We start from the raw sequence: 20278 nt of genomic DNA, 5'->3' as shown, positions 1-20278 counted from the left end.
TTGGACCGATTTTTTTGAAACGTTGGCAAAATATACTTTAATCAATTCCCTAGAGGTACCCAAAATTTGGCGCGCCTGCGGCGCACCGTTTTTATGCTATGGCCCGGCGAAAAAAGTGGGGGCGTTAAACGCCCCTCCCCAGCAACTCGCGGGTTAACCGTTTAGACGTTTAACAAATCATCTGATAATTTTCTACCTTTGCACATGAAGCAATTGTCAACACTTTTGCAATTGACATCTGATAATTTTCTACCTTTGCACATGAAGCAATTGTCAACACTGTCTATCGTGCGGGATAAGTATCGTTAAATATGTCACCGCTCAGAAGAAAATTGAAAAAGGATTCAAACACGCGCGAATTACTATTGCCAGTGGTTAAGGTGTCACTAACAAAAATATGTATTCCTTCAGATTAAATATGAAGTTGCGGTAAACGGTCAAAATTAACTACACACCTATAGTTCGTTTTTCTTAAGTTTGCCCCTCACTGTAAACGTCTTTTTGAACACAGCACGAGCATTGCTAGCTGAATTACTGAGAAAACTGGTTGGCGCACATTGTATTGTAGATATGAATAATATTTTCAAAATAAGCTTTGAACACCGACGATTTAACGTTATGTTAAGCGCCGTGCAATTTATTTATTAGTTCAGACATAATTCCTGAGAAGTCGTCTATCCCTGTGGGGCTGTAGGTATTGGCAACTACGAGCTACGAGTCTGTGAAAAAGTAAATAAATTTGATCAAATTGATCGTCTGTCAAATCAATGTGCGCCAACCAGTTTTCTAAGTAATTCAGCTAGCAATTCTCGTGCTGTGTTCAAAAAGACGTTTACAGTGAGGGGCAAACTTAAGAAAAACTAACTATAGTTAAGGCACATGTAAATAGCATCCTGTTAAAGTTCAATCGCACGTTAAGCCCACTTTATTCAATTGCTCATGTAGTTCTACGTTCAATTTTGTTCCATATGTATCAAATTTACGTACAACCACACCTGGATTACTGCGACACCGTATTTGACTCCCATCTCACAGTATGGGGTCGCGGCTTGAGAAGGCTCAAAACAGGGCCGCGCGCCACATACATCAACACCACGCCGTATGCCAGCTGCCGGCCTGCTTATATGTAGAGCTAGGCTGGTCAACACTGGGGGTCAGACGCCGCATCCACAGACTCCAGCTTCACCACAGGCTCAAAACTAACGATGTTTTTCCAAATTGCATCAGCGGCATTATTCCAGAGCCAACCACCAGAAACGACTTGTAGTCCTGCGTTCCACCCACAATCACGAGCTTCCTTTACCAAGAGCTCGAACAGCATCTCATGCAAGGTCGCTCATTCCTAAAACCACAAGAATTTGGAACGAGCTACCCATCTCCATGATAAATGAAAACAGCAGCAAGTTATTCAAGAAGAGCCTGGCATGGTACAACCACAGGTCCACAACCAAAGTGACCACCTTTATCGAACTATTGGTTCAAAACTCGGCAACATTTTACGTACCCGAATAAGGCTAAACGCATCAGATCTGAACGAGCATAGAAACAAGTTAGGAAAAACGGAAACTTCCAAATGTCAGTGCGGAGCTACAGCGGAGAGCACTGAGCATTGCATTTTACTAGGTCGTTCAATATGTAAGGTAAAATCACATGTACATATTTCAGTCCACCCTTAGAAAGACACAAACCCAGCATCATACGTTGTTTTGTGTGCCCGCTTACCGACACAAGTCTGCAGTGCTGGCCGGCGTTGTGTACCCGCTTACCGACACAAGTCTGCAGTGCTGGCCGGCGTTGTGTACCCGCTTACCGACACAAGTCTGCAGTGCTGGCCGGCGTTGTGTACCCGCTTACCGACACAAGTCTGCACGCCGGGGCTGAAGACGAAGCCGGAAGGACAGGTCATCCGGCGTGGAACGCACTGGAAGCTGCCGATCGAGTTCTCGCAGGCCATGTCTCCGCACGAGCCAGGGTCCCGACACTCGTCCACATCTGACCGCAGGGGCACGCGCAGGTCTGACAGAGGCGGTTCTGGGGAGCGCCGTCACAGGCCACATGCCGCCACACCACAGAGGGGGACACACGATTTTCCAGCAATAGTTCGAAATCAATAAACTTTTTACCAGCCTCCCACAGCTGATGAGGGAGAAACACTTTTTGGGGCTATGACAAAGGGCTAGGCCCCCCACATGCCGAATAGGTTGTTAAAACATGCAGCAATGTGTAGTACCTACAGGGTGGAAAGAAAAAGGTACCATATTTTATTTGTGAATAACTTGTCTTCAACACCACATAACATACACGGCTCTGCATGACTTCATTTTAAACACAAAACCTGGGAGATTTTACTGATACCATTTTCATATATGTTTGACCCAGGTGCCCGATTACAGCACGTGTTCGAAAACAGCTCTGTTTTTCGCCAGGCAGACGCTGATACGTTTTTCCACTTCACGAACGGCTTAATAGTTTGTCTTTGCTGAGATCTTTCGTATACCTTGCTTGACTGCTTGTTTGATATGCTTCAGCAGGTTTTGAGGGACATTCCGGTACACTTTTCCTTCCAGGCAACCCGCGCAAGAAAAAGTGGGTGCTCTAGCATATTCAGTGACCTTCCTAATCGATTTTGAAGGGTTACGCTCAATAGTAGCCTTGACTCTCAACGTCCTCTGTATTGCCTTTTGATTTTCGTCGACCATTGTGACCCTGGCTCTGGTTTAGAGCTGAGCCTTCCTTCCAAAAAGCCTTACACAGTAGAAGAATTGTTTTTCGCGTGGGCGTGTACCTTCACTGAAAGTAAACTCGATAGCGACGCTGCTTCTCCACTATAGACTTCACAGACAAGTAGACATCTACAAACTTCAACTTTTGACCCCATTACACTCAAAAGTTTTTCCAGCATAATCCCCCATGGTTCCTCTTTCGAATAACATTTAAATTCGCTCGCTTAACCCGCGCACCGACGGGGGGCGGATATCCGCCCCCCCCCCCTGAGGTTTTTCGCGAATAGCGGGAAAACCGCGGCGCGTAGCGCCGCGAAATTTGGTATGACTATAACCTTATCAATTTTACACATGGTGTGCAAGTTTGAACCTCCTACCTTTTAAGGTCAGGTCACCAGGTCACTTTGAATGACCCAACCTCAAGTCACCTTTTTGCAACTTTGTCACCGTGCCAGAGCTACAGTAGATGTCGGAGGCCTTTGAAAGTCGCAGGATATTATTAGGTCATTAGTAGCTACAATTTGTTTATCTCGGAATTTTGATATCGGTGACCTAAGGTCAGGTCAATTTCGCGACCTCCCCATTATAAGTCAATGGGGGAAAAATCAACTCCCTGTTTTTACCACTAAAACGGGTCGGAATGGCCCCATATACCATACATGACTTCATATACGATCAACCTTCACTACCTTGAAATCTGTTTTGCTGTTGGGCAGCTGTGAGGTCATGTGACGTCATCAAAGGTCACCAAAGGTTTTTGGCCAATAACTCCGTACAGGAACAAGATACAGACGCGTGGATGGTCTCATTGTGTTCAGCTCGTCAAGACGCATCGAATGATATACATGATGACCTCGAGGTCACGTGACCTGAGGTCAACCTTTGACCTTGACCTTTCGAGGTCAACATATATATCATTCGATGCGGATTGACGAGAGGATCACGATGATGCCCTTAGTTTGTTCCTATCTTGACTAATTCGAAAGTTATTCGAGAAAAACTCTCTCCATATCTAGCGCCGCCATTTTGACTTTTTCGACCCCTGTGACGTCATCTTTGACCTGACCTGAAAATGACCTTAGTAAAAATTGTAGATCTTGGCCGTGCGTATCCGATGCCGTTTACCGCTTGTCGCTATCTTGCTTCGTTCTTGAGATCTCAGGGGAGGCGGTCATCCGCCCCCCCCCCCCGTCGGTGCGAAGTTGGCGCAGATTAATAAATAATTAATAAGTCGGTGCGCGGGTTAATCAGAATTTGCATCCGTCAGAAGCAAAACAAATGTGGTATCTTTTTATCTTTCCACCCGGTATATTGCATAGGCATAAACATTATACATATAAACTTTTTGGCGGGTTCTTGCATGCTTTATTGACATGGGAAATGTGTCAACGAACTATAGGAACATCCAGGGTATCCGGAAAGTACCGGCGCGCCTTTCAACATTTCTGAACACAAATGCTTTTGGTTAAAGGCACCCTCCCACCTTCCAAAAAGTTTATGAATTGGCATGAAAGTGATGTCGCTCGGTTCAGTAAGAGCGAAAACGAATATCTACCAAATTTCATCGAAAAGTATTCACCGATTTTCAAGATATTAGACTTTTACTTTTGTTTACTTTTTTAGGATCTCCGCGGTTCCTAGGGACTTTATTTGAAAGAGCGGCACTTGTTGCGCGCAAAGCTGCATATACCACCGCGTGCTGCCAAACGTTCTAGTAAAACTGCACGGGCGTAACCACCTAAGCGGACACTGCGGAAAGTCCGCACCATTTTTTACGGGCGCCTTCGTGCCCGTCCTCTCCGTCCTCTTTTCAGTACCTGCTGCGGACGGCGCACCACCCGTGAGAAACGTTTCACAAACGACTCTCTCGCTACCAAGGCGCCCCTTTTTCGCATGGAGACGCCCGTTATAGTTTCATAGGTGTCCCGTCCGGGATTTCCTTGACTGAATCTGCGTGACCCCAGTGTAGCCGATCCTGTGTATTTCCTGTTTAGTTATCGGTCGTTATCTCGGAACGGGGAAGATAAGGCTAGAAACAGATATTATATATTATCGTGATATATCAAGCAGAGACAAAACATACCGAATGAGAACGCTACGTTAGGTTATCGGTTAAAGCTCAAGTTAAAGTTGACCGAGCCGCTCGAATGTATCTTTAGCTTTTTTCTTCTAGAATTTATCACAGCGCGTGATGAAGTTTCTCGCGGCTTATTTAAGCCGCCTCTTCGGGTGCACTATATAACACCTCCCCTCAAGTTGAGCGGTCTCGGCGGTAGGTACGCCTCCTCGGGTCGACCTGTAGCCGTTCTGGAGGCCTCATAGTACGGTTGCTCCGCCGTGGGGGCGCAGGCAGGCGTACGGACGCTTCATCTGCGAACCTTACGCGCGGTCCGTGCGCCACATTAGGGTTATCGTCCACCACCCCCGGTCCCTCCGGTCGCTGAACCGGGGTGTGAGGATGATGCAGCCTCAGGAACCTGCGGTTTCTCCACATGATCCGACCACTTGGCAGTTTAACCAGGTAGTCCCTCCGGCGACCGACGGCGACGACAATAACGGTTCGGGTCCAGAGACACGAAATGGGGTCCTGTACGTCCACATAGTTTCCTGTCTTCAACGCGCAAAACGACCCTGCAGACGCGTCGTACCTCTCTCGGGTCGCTGACCTGAGTTCTTGCGCCGTTTCATCGCACTCAGCTACTGATTTCTGCCACTCTGGGGCGAAAGCACGATAGTGTGCCGGAACTGCGGATCTGAGGGGGTGACCAAACAGGACCTGAGCGGGTGAGCGCCCGTCTGCCCTCGGCGTATTGCGCAGTTCTAGTAGTCCTTTTGCGAACTCATCCGAGTCCGTGTTCCCGTTCTGAGTGGTCTTGAGAATGAGTCTCTTTGCCGACTTGACCGCTGCTTCGGCGTGCCCGTTGGACTGTGGATAGTACGGCGTCGACATCCGGTGATCGATCTGCCATCTCTTCATGAAGTCTCTGGTGATCTTTGCACTGAACTGGGGCCCCCATCCGTGCGCAACACGTTCGGCACTCCAGTCGAAGCGAATATCTTTCGAAGCGTCGTCACTAGATCACGGGCTGTGGCATCACGTGAGAATGTAGCAATGACCGGCCAGCCGGACAGGCGGTCGACATACACCAAGAATGGCTTGCCAGCCGCGGTGAAGAAGTCAGCTGAGACGCTCTCGAACACGCGTTTTGGTGCCGGGTCATCCATCAGAGGTTCTTTCCTCTGGCTGGGGAGATTCTCGCGGCATGGACGGCATGTTCTCACGGTGTTCTCGATGTCATTGTTCAGACTAGGCCAGAAGACTGACTGGCGACCGCGCCGTTTTGTCTTGTCGATGCCTTGATGGCTGGCATGTAGCTCTGCCAGGACGTCTCGACGCAGTGAAGCAGGGATGACCAGCCTCGCGCCCATGAGCAGTACATCTCCGTCTACAGATAGCTGATCACGGTAGGGCCAGTACGGACGGAGCTAAGTCGGTAGGTCCGTCTTCTCGGAGGGAACTCCCTCTTCTACTGCCGCCCGCAGGCTGACATATTCATCATCCAAACTCCCTGCATCTCTGATTCTTGTCAACATCAGATCTGGTGACCTCTCTTGCGACCGCGTCGGGCCGTGCTCGTCAGTGACGTGCGCTACCGCGCCGACGACGACGGCTCTGACGTAGCTGTTGAGGTCCTTTTCTGCCTCTGCATCGTCTGTAGATGGCTCGTCGACTGGAGCACGAGACAGTGCGTCCGGTACGCAGTGTTTGCTACCACTCCTCCACGAGGCTGTGAAGCTGTAGGCCATCAGCGCGTGCCTGAGGCGCTGGAGCCTCGGGTTTTCGATGTCCGCCAGCAGCTTGTTGTTCAGGATTGGGATCAGTGGGCGATGATCCAACACGGCTTCGAATGTGAGGCCAGCCAGATATGTTCTGCACTTACGCACGCTCCACACGAGCGCCAGCATCTCAAGTTCGATGACGCTGTAACGGCTCTCTGTGTCCGTCAGAAATCTTGACCCGCACTGCACGAGCCGCCACCGATCTCCGTGTTTCTGCATCAGCGCGAATCCCAGTCCATGCAGGCGGGATGCGTCGGTCTGAAGTACAGTGGGGAGTGCCGGATCGAAGAACGCGAGTATCGGCGGTGACGTCAGCGCCTTTTTGACGTCATTGAACGCATTCTGGTGAACTTCAGTCCAGGTCCAGACGTTACTCGGCTTTAGGAGGTCGCGCAGTGGTGCGGCTGCTCTCGCGATGTCAGCCGAGAATTCACCCAGTTGATTTACCAGCCCGAGGAAGCTTCTCAAGTATGTGAGTGTGGCTGGAGCGGGGAACTCAGCTATCGCTCGTATTTTCCTTTCGTCGGGTTTGAACCCGTGCTCTCCGACGGTGTAGCCGCAGTATTCGATCTCTGCTTGGGCGAACGCCATCTTATCAACGTTCAGCGTGATTCCGTGTTCCTCGCATCTCCTGAGCACGTCTTGAACTTGCTTCAGATGACTGCTGTAGTCCTCCGAGTAGATGAGAATATCGTCCACGATCTTGCAGGTATTTTGCAGCCCTGCCAGTGCTTGATCGCCTCGCTGGTTGTATTCATCGCCCGAAGACGACAGACCCATGACTGCGCGCGTGAACATGTACCGGCCCCACGGTGTAATGAAGCACGTCAGATGCTGATCGTCTTCATGGAGCGGAATCTGGAAATATCCACTTTTTGCGTCCAGCTTCGTGAAGTACTTGGCCCCTGTTCCGATGGCTGACACCACATCGTGAGGCGTCTTCATAGGGTAAGCCGGACGGCGGACGTGCTCATTGAGTCGTGTCAGGTCGACGCACAGTCTCACTTTTTGCGTTCCGTCGGATATAGTTTTGACCACAGGCGTCATGGGGTGGCACCACTCGGTGGGCTCGCTGACCGGCACGATGATGCCCTGACGTGCGAGATCATCCAGCTGATTCTTGATGTCGTCGCGCCAGGCGTACGGTATGGCTCTAGCCGCAGTTGTCGCGACCGGCTTCACGTCCTCTTTCAACTGGATTCGCATTGGTGGTCCGGCCATCTTTCGCAAAGTTCCGTCTTCGAACACGCTATTGAATGCTTCTTTTAGACTTTCCGCGTGACTGTTGCGCTCATGTTCCGTAGGAGCGCGCTCTAGAACCCAGGTAGGGAGTGTATTTCCTCCGCCCGACCGGGTCAGCACCGTAGACACCGCAGTTTCATCTTTCTGATTCTGAAGTTCTGAAGTTAGCGAGCGTGAGCGCCGCCGGCTGGTGTCACGGCGGGCTCCGCGGGCTGACTGTGTCTGTCCACTTGCCGCGTACTCAGTTGACTTGATCTGGCGTGGGAAGTCCGGGGGAAGTATCCCCAGTCCGATGCATTCAGTCCACGAAAGCAGTGCTCCATCGAATCTGTTTAAGACCACGACTTCGGTAGTGACTTGCCTATCTCCGAGATGCAGCTCACATGAGAATGTTCCAGCTGAATCTAGCTGTCCTCCTCCAGCCGCATATAGTTTTTCGTTCAGCGGTGTTAGGCGAGTTACATCCACACTGATGCTCTTGGCTTCTCGCTCGCCGATGACGCTGACTTCAGCCCCAGTGTCCGGAGTCCATCGGAGAGTGCCGCCCCCGTCGGCAACTTTCACGCCGACAGTAATCTGCGGTGTTTTCAGCAGCGCCGCCGGGCTGCGTGTCACGTCAGCTATGGTAACGTGCTGCACGTTACGCTTCTGAGACTCCGATTCTGGTTTACGACTGAGAGATCGTCTGCGAGTACGGCCGTTTGACTGCGTCTTTACCGTTTCTCCACTGCGCGACGCTCTACGACACACAGCAGTGTAATGCCCCACTCGCTCACAATTTTCGCACTTGGCTTTTCGTGCAGGGCACTTGGATAGGCTCTCATGCCATGATCCGCCACAATAGCTACAGGCTCTGACAGACTCTTTGCTCTTGTGGCAATTGTGAGCTTGTCTGACGGTCTGGATTTCTGTGCGGTGAGACATGAGCGCTAGGGAATCATGCGCAGCATTCTCTCGGGCGCGACAGATGTCCAAGGTCTTTTGCAGGCTCAAATCTTTCTCGCTCAGAAGGAGGCGAATTGTTTCCTCGTCTCCCAGCCCTGTTAGGATTCGATCCCGGAACCTGTCTTCCGTGCAACTGTCGCAAAAGTCGCAGAACTGAGCGATCTCCTTCAGAGACATGAAGAAATCGTCGAATCGCTCACCTGGCTCCTGTCGACGCAGATAGAAATCCCGGCGATCTAGGATGACGTTTCTCTGACGCCGAAGATGAGCCTCCATTTCGTTGATGAGCTTCGAGATTGTGTCACCTTCTCCGGTTCCCGTGGCTGTGCCGTTATTTAGGCCGAACTTAACTATTCTGAGCCATTCATCGTCTAGTAAAGTGTAGGACACTGCTTTTTGCTCTTCGTAAGGCAGTTTTTCTATGCCAGTGAGCTTAGCATATCAATATAGGGGGGGGGGTCGATGCGACCCCCCCCTAAGGTTTTTCGAAGATAGCGTAAAAACGGCGGCGCGCAGCGCCGCCAAATTTGGCACAGCCTATGGCGCAACCTTTTTAAATATGACCTGAAAATTTCAGGTCCGGGTGACCTTGGGTCAGGTCACCAGGTCAGAAAAACCGGTACAAGGTCATGGTCAAATTTCAATTTTCTTTTTGCACCTGTCCAACTCACAGTTTTCGACTGATTTCCTTCAAACTTTCAGGATGTGCTAAGTTCACCGAGTTGTATAACATATAGTTCGGGTTTTTTGAGGTCACTGACCTGAGGTCAGTTAGAGGTCATTACGTCGTAATGTTAAGCCTATGGGAAAATACTAAATTCGGAAAATACTGAAGCTTTCCGCTTCGTTCTATCACTTTTGTGCTTTGAAACCACAGTACTTAACAGCAGGTCACTTGGTGCTTCTTTTTTTGGTGTACTTATCCATGGGTCAGGTCAAATGAGGTCAACTGAGGTCAAATGACGTTTTTGCCAATAACTTGGCACATAATGACGCTAGAGCTTAAAAAATGATATCATTGTGTTCCTAGTGATCAGCCAAATCGAATGATATGCGATATTATGCAATTTGGTTAACTTGAACTTAATTTATTAATTTAAGTTTACTTAAAATTTAAGAAAAACTTTAAGTACACTTAAGCAGGCTAAAAAGTATATCATTCGACGCGCCTTGACGTGCTGAGTTCACTGGTGCTTTTCTTTTTGCGCTATCTTAATTAGATCAAAAGTTATAAGCGAAAAAACTTTTGACCTGTTTTTTGCGAAATTTTTACATTTATACCCCCCAAAACCCCCCTAAATATTGACCTAGAGCAACCAAATTTGCACAGGGGCGAGAACTCCAGGGGGCCCACCTACCTACCAAATTTGGTGTTTCTAGGTGCCATAGGAGCCAATCGCGAGGGGGGTCGCATCGACCCCCCCCCCTGCTAGGCCGTGTTATGAAAAATGCCCTGCCAGGGCGAGGGATATCCTTCATATTTTTCTTTCCATGTTGCGAAGTCTCGAAGGTTAGCTGTACCGCAGAGTCTAGGGACGGGTATGGTGCCTGGAGCTACGCTGTATTTTCGGCCATCTGTGTCGGCCGGTCTCGTTCGAGTCGTCTCCGATGTATCACCGCTTGTTGCTTGAGCTGTGTCGCTGCTGGTGCGAGCGTCTTTTTCTAGAAGCTGGGCTATCATAGCAGCGAGTCTCTCTTCTCTCTGCTGTGCGGCAGCTGCTTGCTGTTGCAGAAGTTCTGCCATCTTTGAAGGCTGAAGCAATATCTTCCTGTCCCGATCCTGTCGGCTGCGCCATGTTTGGTTATCGGTCGTTATCTCGGAACGGGGAAGATAAGGCTAGAAACAGATATTATATATTATCGCGATATATCAAGCAGAGACAAAACATACCGAATGAGAACGCTACGTTAGGTTATCGGTTAAAGCTCAAGTTAAAGTTGACCGAGCCGCTCGAATGTATCTTTAGCTTTTTTCTTCTAGAATTTATCATAGCGCGTGATGAAGTTTCTCGCGGCTTATTTAAGCCGCCTCTTCGGGTGCACTATATAACATTTCCTATCAGCTGAACTTGACCTGCGTACCGATTTTCTGCAAAACCCACAAACTCGCAGATCACGCACGTAATTTCCTGGACTTTCCATAGTGTCGCTCGGCCTTTATTGTTTTGCGTCGCTGGCCGCACGGCCGGCCGGCTGGGGGTCCACCGGCCGGCCGACCACTGCACTGAGCGGTCATCGCCCGAGGCCGCCGACCGGTCACGTGACCAGGCGCGGGCGGGCGGACGGGGTGTGCCGAGCTGCGACCGGCAGAACTGTTGGGGACCGCCGCGCCGCGCCGGTCGGACGGCCCGGGTGCGCGGCCGGCTCACTTGATTAGGGATTTGCTCAATATTGGTTAGGGGAGAGTGGGGTAATTTGGCCGGTGGTGTAAATTGGCCGCCCCCACTGCACCTGTACGATGTCTAATAAAAGTGAGTGAAATAACTCTAGTCTCTATTCATTTGTTTTGGGTAGAAATAACTGGAGGACAAATTTCAAAACTTTGCCCCTCGTAGTTTTATTCAAAATTAATAAAACGTTAATTTCATTAGAAAATGGTAACTTTTACTTCTGTTTACAAAGTTGTAAAACATGTAGTATTTGGGCTAAAAACGAATTCAGACATTATAGCGCCATTCTTGGGGGTGTTCAGCGGTTCCAAGAGCAATTCCATCTAATTCCGTATAGCCATGATGAGTGACTTTATACACAAAAATTTTCAGAATGGCAATATGGGGTAATTTGGCCGGGACTAGCGGGGCAACTTGGCCGGTGCGCTCATGGTCACTATGCTGGGACGGCCGAGTTTTCATGGTCAATTGTACCCTAAATGACATGATTCATGACCAACTTTGACTACTTTGATGCCTTACTTCCGATTGGTCAACTGTAAGAGCATGTGACGTCATCAAAGGTTACCAAACGTTTTTTGCTTATAAATCCTTACATAAAAATGGTACAGCCGCACAAATGGTCTCATTCTGCTCAGCTCGCCAAGGCGCATCGAATGATATGCATGATGACCTTGAAATCACGTGACCTTCAGGTCAAGCGACCTGAGGTAACGTGACCTGAGGTCAACCTTTGACCTTGACTTCTCGAGGTCAACACATATATGTTTCGATGCGGAATGACGAGAGAATTACGATGGTACTCGAGTCTCGAAGTTTTGGCCTCGCTTGATTACTTCAAAAGTTATTCGTAAAAAACTGTCTTCGCATCTAGAGCCGCTAATTTGGCTATTTTGACCCCTTTGACCCCATGAGTCAACCTCCAAAATGTGGTAAATGCGTCATAGGACACACGTCATTGCTGAATCTGAAGCTGACTCGCAATATAACAGAAAATCCCCACCGCAAACTAACACCGGCCAAATTGCCCCACACCCCCGGCCAAATAACCCTGCTAGTGGGGCAATTTGGCCGCCTTGCAGACCTTTGTAATACGTCACAATTTCAATATAGGTAATTACTCTATCATTTCAAGTTCACTGTCCAGTAAAGTAAACTGAATGCGACACCTGCCAGCGTTGAGAAAATGCAGAAATGTGTCGTCAATTTTAAGTTACATCGTTTTCTAAAAAAAAGCGGCCAAATTACCCCACTCTCCCCTACTCGTCTTGCCCCTTGATTTGCTCTCGTTAATCTCATTCTCTCTTGCAATATGTATATCTGGGTCCAGGTTCACTCCTTTCATCCTTCGCAATAAACAAACGCTACATTTTGGTGGCAGCGGTGGGATTATCGCGAAGGAAGAAAGAAGTTAACCTGGACCCAGATATACTGTAAGAGAGAATGAGATAAACGAAAGCAAATCAAGGGGCAAGACGAGTAACCAATATCGAGCAAAGCCCTAATCAAGTGAGCCGGCCGCGCACCCGGCCCGTCCGACCGGCGCCGCGGTCCCAACAGTTCTGCCGGTCGCAGCTCGGCGCACCCCGTCCGCCCGCCCGCGGACCGCTTGTGCGAGAGCTTGAAAGTCGCTCACAAGTTTGCACTTCAGACCTCAGACACGCGGCACCAGGTCCCTCGATGTCGATGACCACCGAATCGGGACTACGGGGCACCACGCCAGCGCTGCGTGCCGGACGGACGGCATACCGTCCAAACGCCTCCGCCAGATTACCACCTCCGTCGCTCTTACGCACAGCAGATGAGACCTGCGAGCGAGGCTGGATATCGCCGGCAGTGACACCGGTGTTGTGATCACTAGTTGCCACAGGAAGTGTAGGTTTGAGGCGATTGTGGTGTACCACCAGGTTCTTGCGTGTCCCCTCTAGGCGAACCCTGTAGTTGACCTCTCCGAGTTTGGCCTTGATGACAGCTCGCTTCCATGGCCTGATAATTTATAATACTGTCCCTTTGGAACTACGCTGCGGTACAGAAGGACAGTATCACCAGGAACGAACGTGAATTCGTTGGGCGTCTGGTCATACAATGTTTTGTTTCGACGGTGCCGCGTGTCTGAGGTCTGAAGTGCAAATTTGTGAGCGACTTTCAAGCTCTCGCACAAGCGGTCCACATACTGCGCGACAGTGCGGTTTCGGCACGCTTGCGGCGCCGCAAAACTGACAGCAGGCAGCCGCGGCTCGCGGTCGAACTTCAGAAAATACGGCGAGTTACCCAAACTAGAGTGCACCTGGGAGCGATACCCCATCATCAGGAGCGGGATATGCAGGTCTCATTCATCGTGATTCTCGTCTAAGTACTTCGACAACATGTCGAGGACTGTGCGCAATGCGCATCATCCGCTCGCACTTAAGAGTTGCCTTCAGGGTGATACGGGGAAATCCTAGATCGCTGAATGCCGAGGAGGCGACACATCTCTGAGGTGATGTCACTCTGGAAATTAGCCGCGCAGTCACTGTGAACGCGTCTCGGGCACCCGAACCTGGCAATAAACTCGTACGCCAGCACATCACCCACCGTGCCTGCTTTCATGTCGATGACGGGAAGCATTCAACCCACCGAGTGAAATGATCAGTGACAACAAGCAAGTGCTTATTACCGCGTTCCGTCGCCGGCAAGCCACTCAAAAAGTCGATCGCGATGGTCTCAAATGGCTCTTCGGACCGCAATTCACCCATCCTCGCCCTATATTTCGGTCGTGGACTAGCACGAGAAGTGCATCGGTCACACTTCTGACAAAACTCGCGGACTGCCGGTGCAAGACGAGGCCACCAAATGCGCAAACGAGCTTGCTCAGTCCATTTCTCGGGTCCGAAGTGACCTCCAGTAGGCCCTGCATGAAGTGACGTCAACACCCCAGCTACAAGACCATCAGGAATGACGAGCTGAAGCGCGTCCTGGCCAGGCCTCTGCCTACAGAGGCGATACAGCACCCCATCCACCACCTTCAAACGGTCCCACTGACGGAGCAGCACTCGCGCCGCCGGAGACAGGTAACGCCTGTTGGGGCGCCTACCAGCGGTTAAACAACTAGTGATATCCGCTATGGCCGGGTCTTTGCCCTGCTCACTGCGGATGAACCCCGTCGACCATGACTCAGCGGACTCGCGCGTACTCATCGGAGGGTCAGACGACGGGGACTCTGGACTCGCGCACACCCATCGCTGGAGTCTCTGTCGGAGGGGGCTCAGTCTGTTCCCCTAACTTGGCGGACACCCGCTTACAATGAGCCATCTCCGGAAAGTCTGTCTGCGTCCCAACATCAGTGCGATCAGCCGGTCGGCGACTCAGGGCGTCCGCCACTGTGCTTTCCGAGCTTGGCCGGTGGATCAGTAAAAAGTCAAACTCAGATAAGCGCTCTAACCAACGGGCTAGCATGCCACTCAGATTGCGAAAATTGATCAGCCATTGGAGACTAGCGTGATCACTGATCACTGATCAGTCACCAAACGAAACCTTCCTCCCAAGAGAAAATGACGAAAATGCTGAACGAATGTGACGCCCACCAGTAGCTCTAGCTTGGTAGCTGAGTAGTTGCACTGTGACTTAGAGAGTCGGTGGCTGGCATAAGAGATTACTTTCTCTACGCCATCCTATGCTTGAGTCAAGACTGCACCAATTCCCTCCCCGCTGGCATCACAGCGCAGGGTAAAGTCGCCCGCTCCCGGCCCGAATCGTGGTAGAGCGATCACTGGCGCACTGCAGTCTGCACAACACCTGTTCCAAGCCCCACCTCTCTCCATCCCTCGGTGGTACGGAGTCGGCGCGGGACGACCATGTCACCCACTGTCCTCAGCGGGTCGCCCTCCGGGAGGGACGCGGCGAGGCCCACCATTGTTGCCGCTAGTCACGCGGCGGGACCGCGCGTCCGCCATCCCGGCCTCCGGCATTAGAGTGTGGACGAGCGTGGACGCTGCGCAGCTTGTCAACGCACGGGCCGCGGCACGCAGCTCTTTTGCTATAAGCTCCACGTGTGTTGGGGGGGGGGGTCGCCGGCAGCCAAGCGGCTGCAGCGTATTCCAACGCCCCCCTGACGTAACCATTTGCAACAGCAGGAGTTTCAGCTTAAGCATACGGTGGTCGATGACGTCGTAGGCGCGGCTGAAGTCGTATGCCATGAGAACGAACTTCTCGGCCGTGACGCCGTCCACCGGCTTCCCTCTCGGTTTGGGCTTATTCCATCCGTCCTGGACCGTTTGGATCAACCTTCCCAGGTTCTCTTCCGCGGACCGTCCTCTTCGGAAGCCGACCTACTCAGATGGGACCATCTCCTCCCTCTCCGTCAGGTAGGTCAGGCGTGCAGAGCCAGACACCATTCGCTCCGTCAGCTTCGCCAGGTGTGACGTCAGCGCGATGGGTCGGTAGCGCCTTGATGTTAACTTGGGGTCCTTTCCAGCCTTGGGGTTCGGGACGATGACGGCTCTCCGCCAGTCATCCGGCACCTCTACCCGCAACCAGGACTGGTTGATGACGCGCAGGAGCAAGGCCTTGGCTCTCGGGCCGAAATGCTTGAGATGCTCGGCACAGATATTGTCTGGTCCGGAGGCTTTCTTATCGCTCATCTTCCTCAGTTGATTGTTCAGCTCGTTTTCCGTGAAGGGGCCGCAGCAGCCGCCGTCTTCTTTCTGACCCGCGCACGCGGTGCACGAGAGGCGGCTTAGCTGGTTAAGCTCCTGTCTTACGACGCGGTCCCGTTTCCTGTTACAGACCTGCCGGCTAACTCTGGAGTAGGTGCGCACGAAGGAGGTCGCCTTCTCTAGGTCCTCCACGGCGAGGCCGCGGTCCCCTTGGAGAGCGTGGCCGGGGCACGCCTGCACCGATCCCTCCATCTTGCGTAGCACCTTCGTGACTCTCCCGATGTTAGTCGGCTTGTTAAGCGTGGTAGAGGCGAACTCACGGAAGCTGCGGGTCTACTCTTGGCTTCCTCTTCTATCTTGGCGGCTTGACGTTTGGCCTCCAGTAGTTTTTTTTGATCCACTATTTTTCTTCGCTAGCTATTTCGACGCTAGCGATTTTGTCACTAGCTGTTTTGAAGCACTGGCTATTTTGCTTCACAAGGCATTTTGACGCTAGCGATTTTGTCACTAGCTGTTTTGAGGTACTAGCAATGGCGGATCCTGACTTGTGTTTGGGGGGGGGGGCAACTCATGCAAGAAACCAAACCTATGGTACCCCTAAATCCTGTTTTCTCATCGGATTTAAGCCACTTATTTTTCGTCACAGCCCTGAAACGATATTTTTTTCAACTAAAAAAATATATATAGAAATGGCAGCCCACCCGACCCGTGCCTTTATATTGCTTTGAAAACACTTCAAATTGCTTTTGTCGACCAGTTAGCCCGCTCCGGGTCGGTGCTTGGCGAAGCCTTCGCGGGCTGGGAGGTGTCGGTTGGAACTTGGACCCCCCTGCCGTTCGGCCCCTGATCAAGCTAGAGTTCGCGGAGAAAACAAAAGTGTTGCCCGTGAGTGACTAGAGGAAGCCGATGATATCCGATTTTAAGGTCTTTGGTCATTGGTTGACCTTCCAGGGCGGTGTTTCACGGTCGCGCTGCCAGCCGCTGCCAGCGCATTCCACGAGCTAAGGTCAACCTTCGGTAGTGTTGTAGGTATAGGCTTGTTGATGTCTCCATGGAAACCAAAAGCGCCAACAGCGCTGGCAGCGGCTGGCAGCGTGCCGTGAAATACCGCCCAGGTCAGGTCATATACCCAAAAGACGGGAAAATCAGGACCTGTCAGAACCTCCTAAAGTAAGGCTGTAACAGGGTTTTCTGGGATGCTGATCACGAATTTCATGTTAGTTTGGATCATAAATGATGTCTTCATGCATTTAGGCCGGGTCAGGTCAGGTCAGGTCAACCAGTAGGGGTACATACTTATGGACGTCCGTATAGCAGGTGTCCACTACCTCCGGCAGCTACGTAACATAATACGAAGGCAGCAAAACTACTTCGTAAATGTTCAAATAGTTGCTAAATACTAAATTCAAAATCAGCTAAACGAACCCATGCTAGAAACATGTTAAACTCGGAAAAAAGCACCGAGGTCATCAAAGGTCAATGACTTGACTTCACCCTAAGGTGACATTGACTATCACAAGGATGGGACCAACATCATTTCACATGTTTGACCGTTTTAAACCACCGAAAAAAAAAACTGCAAACGCGCGGATAATGTGAGCCGAGATACGCCGAATCGCGACTCCGGCCAAACATGGTCTCAAATATGGCCAAACACTTACACGATAACTTCACACGTCGATCGAGAGGTAAAGTATGCAATAAGACCTTCTTGGGTGAAGACAAGAATAACACTTTTATCATGTGGCGTAGTTTAGTTATAGCGGCGTAGGCGGTGGCTCCTCTACCCTTGTGGCGCGGGCCCGACCGCGGGCGTAGGAACCGCGACGCCCGTGGTTTATGGCGCGGCCCCGCTTGCCGAATGTCAGGGGCGTGGCCCTGCGCGGCCGGCGCGGTGCTGGGTCGCCGCCGAGAGGCGGTCAGTGTGTTGGACGCGGTGACCGGAGACGGACCCAATAAAGGAGCGTGCAAGTCTGAGGACTGTTGGCGTCGGAGACGACAACACAACATTAGCGCGGTCGAAGGTAAGAAGCCTACGTTTCCCTTCTTCTACCGAGTATCTTATCCTGGTTAGGGGACCCGTCGCTGCGGACTTGTTGGTATTCTTATCTGTGCCGAGGTCAGTGAGAGGTGCACTCCACTGCTCACTCGATAAGTTACCTGGAGGCGGGGGCAGCGAGAGGTGTACTCTGCTTGTCACTCGGTGCACAAAACAGAAATGGATGAGAAAGAAGAGACAGGCCAGAAATTCCAGTCGGACAAACTTCTGCGCTTTACATCCCGGATCAGGAAATTTGACGGAGGTAATGATGAAGGCTGGGATGTTTGGATCCAGCGGTTTGAGCTATTGGCAGGCCTGGGGGATAAAAGCGAATGGCTCGAAGCGTTATTTATTTGCCTAGATGGTAAGGCATTGGACGTGTGCGCGTCAATGCCAGAAAAGCTGCGAAAACAATACGCCGAGGTCAAGAAAGCTCTAAACGCACGCTTTCGGAAAGACGTGAACACTATTCACGCATATTCGGACCTCAACCAGGCTATCAGACAAACAGGAGTCATTCGATTCGAGGATTTCGGCGACAGAATCCAGGAGTTGGCCAAGAGGGCCTACCCCGAGAAATCTTTCTCCGACCTACAGTCAGCTATAGTGAGTCAATTTTTGTGTGGGTTAAAGGAGCCTTGGCTACAGACAAAATTGATGGACAAGCCCTTGAGCACTTTAGACGAGGCCGTAAAAGAGGTGCGATGTCTCCGTCGGACTCGGGATGCTCTGGCCGCGATCGGAGCCGTCGGTGGCTCGAGCGACGCAGAGGAAAGGCCGTCCGATCAGGTGCTTGTAGCAAAAGCGCCAAACTCAGCAGACCAGCTCGAACAAAAAGTTAATAGGCTGCAGGAGAAGCTGGACGAGGTACTGGGCGTCGTCGCTGCGATCGGAGAGGTGCAGAGTTCAAGGGACGAAATGGACCGCCAAAGAAAGAGAAGAGAAGCAAGGTGCTTCGGTTGTGGGGAGCCGGGCCACTTTAGAAGAAACTGTCCGCATGCCTCACCGAGAAGACAAAAGGTGACCGAGAGACCGGAAGCATTTTGTCTGTGCTGTGGAAAGGGGGGTCACTGGATGGCTACCTGTCGGAAGCGACCCGAGCTCAGCCGTCAGAGCCAGCATCTGTCGGAAAACTAAGCGCAGCTGCGACCGGGAGGCGGGAAGCAGCTGGGAAAAGCGAGGAGCCTCGGAAGACGGCAGCAATGATCAAGGTGATGTTGGAAGGGAGGCAGATTTGGGCCTTATTGGACTCTGGAGCGGACTTCTCACTGATCAATGAAGAGCTGGCCAACTCATTGGAGGAGCAGGGCGACCGGTTGATGGATCAACGGTCAGCCTCCTCTGTTCTCGGGGCTTCTGGAGAACACATTGACATCCTGGGATGTAGACAGATTGGATTCAGGATCCAAGAGGAAACATTCACCTGCAAAGTGGCGGTGACACGAGGCCTCATTGTAGACCTGGTACTGGGGCGAGATTTCGCGTGTCGGTATCGCTCGGTTCTGGACGATGAGGCAGGCGAGTGTCGCATTGGGAAATTGAGAATTCCGCTGCCGTCTTACAGTGAAGTCCAACCGAGCAGATCAAGGGTACGCATTCTGCAGACATCGATCATTCCTCCACGTTCAGAAGCGTTCGTACTGGCAAAAGTCGAACCTTTGAACGGTGGGTCGCAAATGGACCCAGGCCAGAGCTTGCAGGGAGTCTTGGAGCCATGTGAGAAGAAGAACGCGGAACATCTATGGGTGCCACGCTCAGTGGCGATCGTCCGAGACAATAGGGTTATCCCGATCAAAGTGGTCAATACCGGCACGACCGAGGCTAAAATCATGAAGCACACAGACGTAGGAACGTTGTTCACCATCTCGGAAGGAGAAAAGGACTTGTACGATATCTGCGAGCAGGCAGATGCGTCAAACGATGCAGCACAGCTTTCAGTCACGACTGTTCCAGGCCTGGATTTGGAGAATTGTGACTTGTCAGAAGAAGGTAAACGAGAGCTAGAAGCGCTGGTGCGTGAGTTCTCTGACATATTCAGCAAGGGCGCCGATGATATCGGAAGGACTCATCTCACTCAACATGAAATCAAGACGGGAGATGCCGCTCCGATCAAGCAGAGGCCTCGCCGAATACCACTGAAGCTGCGAGATCAAGTGGAACAACAAAAGGTCGAGATGCTCAGAGACGGCGTCATAGAAGAAAGCACCAGTCCGTGGTGCTCACCGATTGTGATGGTAAGGAAAAAAGATGGAAGCTACCGATTTTGTGTGGATCTGCGAGCTGTGAACAGCGTCACTCAGGGGATGTCCCATCCCCTTCCCCGAGTGGACGATGCACTGGACACACTGGCAGGAGCGAAATATTTTTCTTCGCTGGACATGGCGTCAGGATACTGGCAAGTCGAAATAGCTCCAGAGGACAGAGAAAAGACCGCTTTTACAACAGGCAAGGGTCTTCATCACT

General features: G+C 51.4%; 1 protein-coding gene across 1 annotated transcript in view; it reads right to left on the bottom strand.

Annotated features, from left to right (window-relative positions):
* LOC122365134 (fibrillin-1-like) overlaps positions 1-20278 on the bottom strand; it is a 248808-nt gene that overhangs the window by 161480 nt on the left and 67050 nt on the right. Inside the window, exon 7 of the mRNA XM_043336109.1 lies at positions 1855-1992. Within this exon, the coding sequence (XP_043192044.1) occupies positions 1855-1992 (138 nt within the window). The remainder of the gene's footprint in view (positions 1-1854; positions 1993-20278) is intronic.

This window comes from Amphibalanus amphitrite, unplaced genomic scaffold (genome assembly GCF_019059575.1).
Source record: "Amphibalanus amphitrite isolate SeventyFive unplaced genomic scaffold, NRLGWU_Aamphi_draft 000717F_arrow, whole genome shotgun sequence".
NCBI classification, from domain to species: Eukaryota; Metazoa; Arthropoda; class Thecostraca; order Balanomorpha; family Balanidae; genus Amphibalanus; species Amphibalanus amphitrite.
This window is presented reverse-complemented; position numbering and strand designations above follow the sequence as displayed.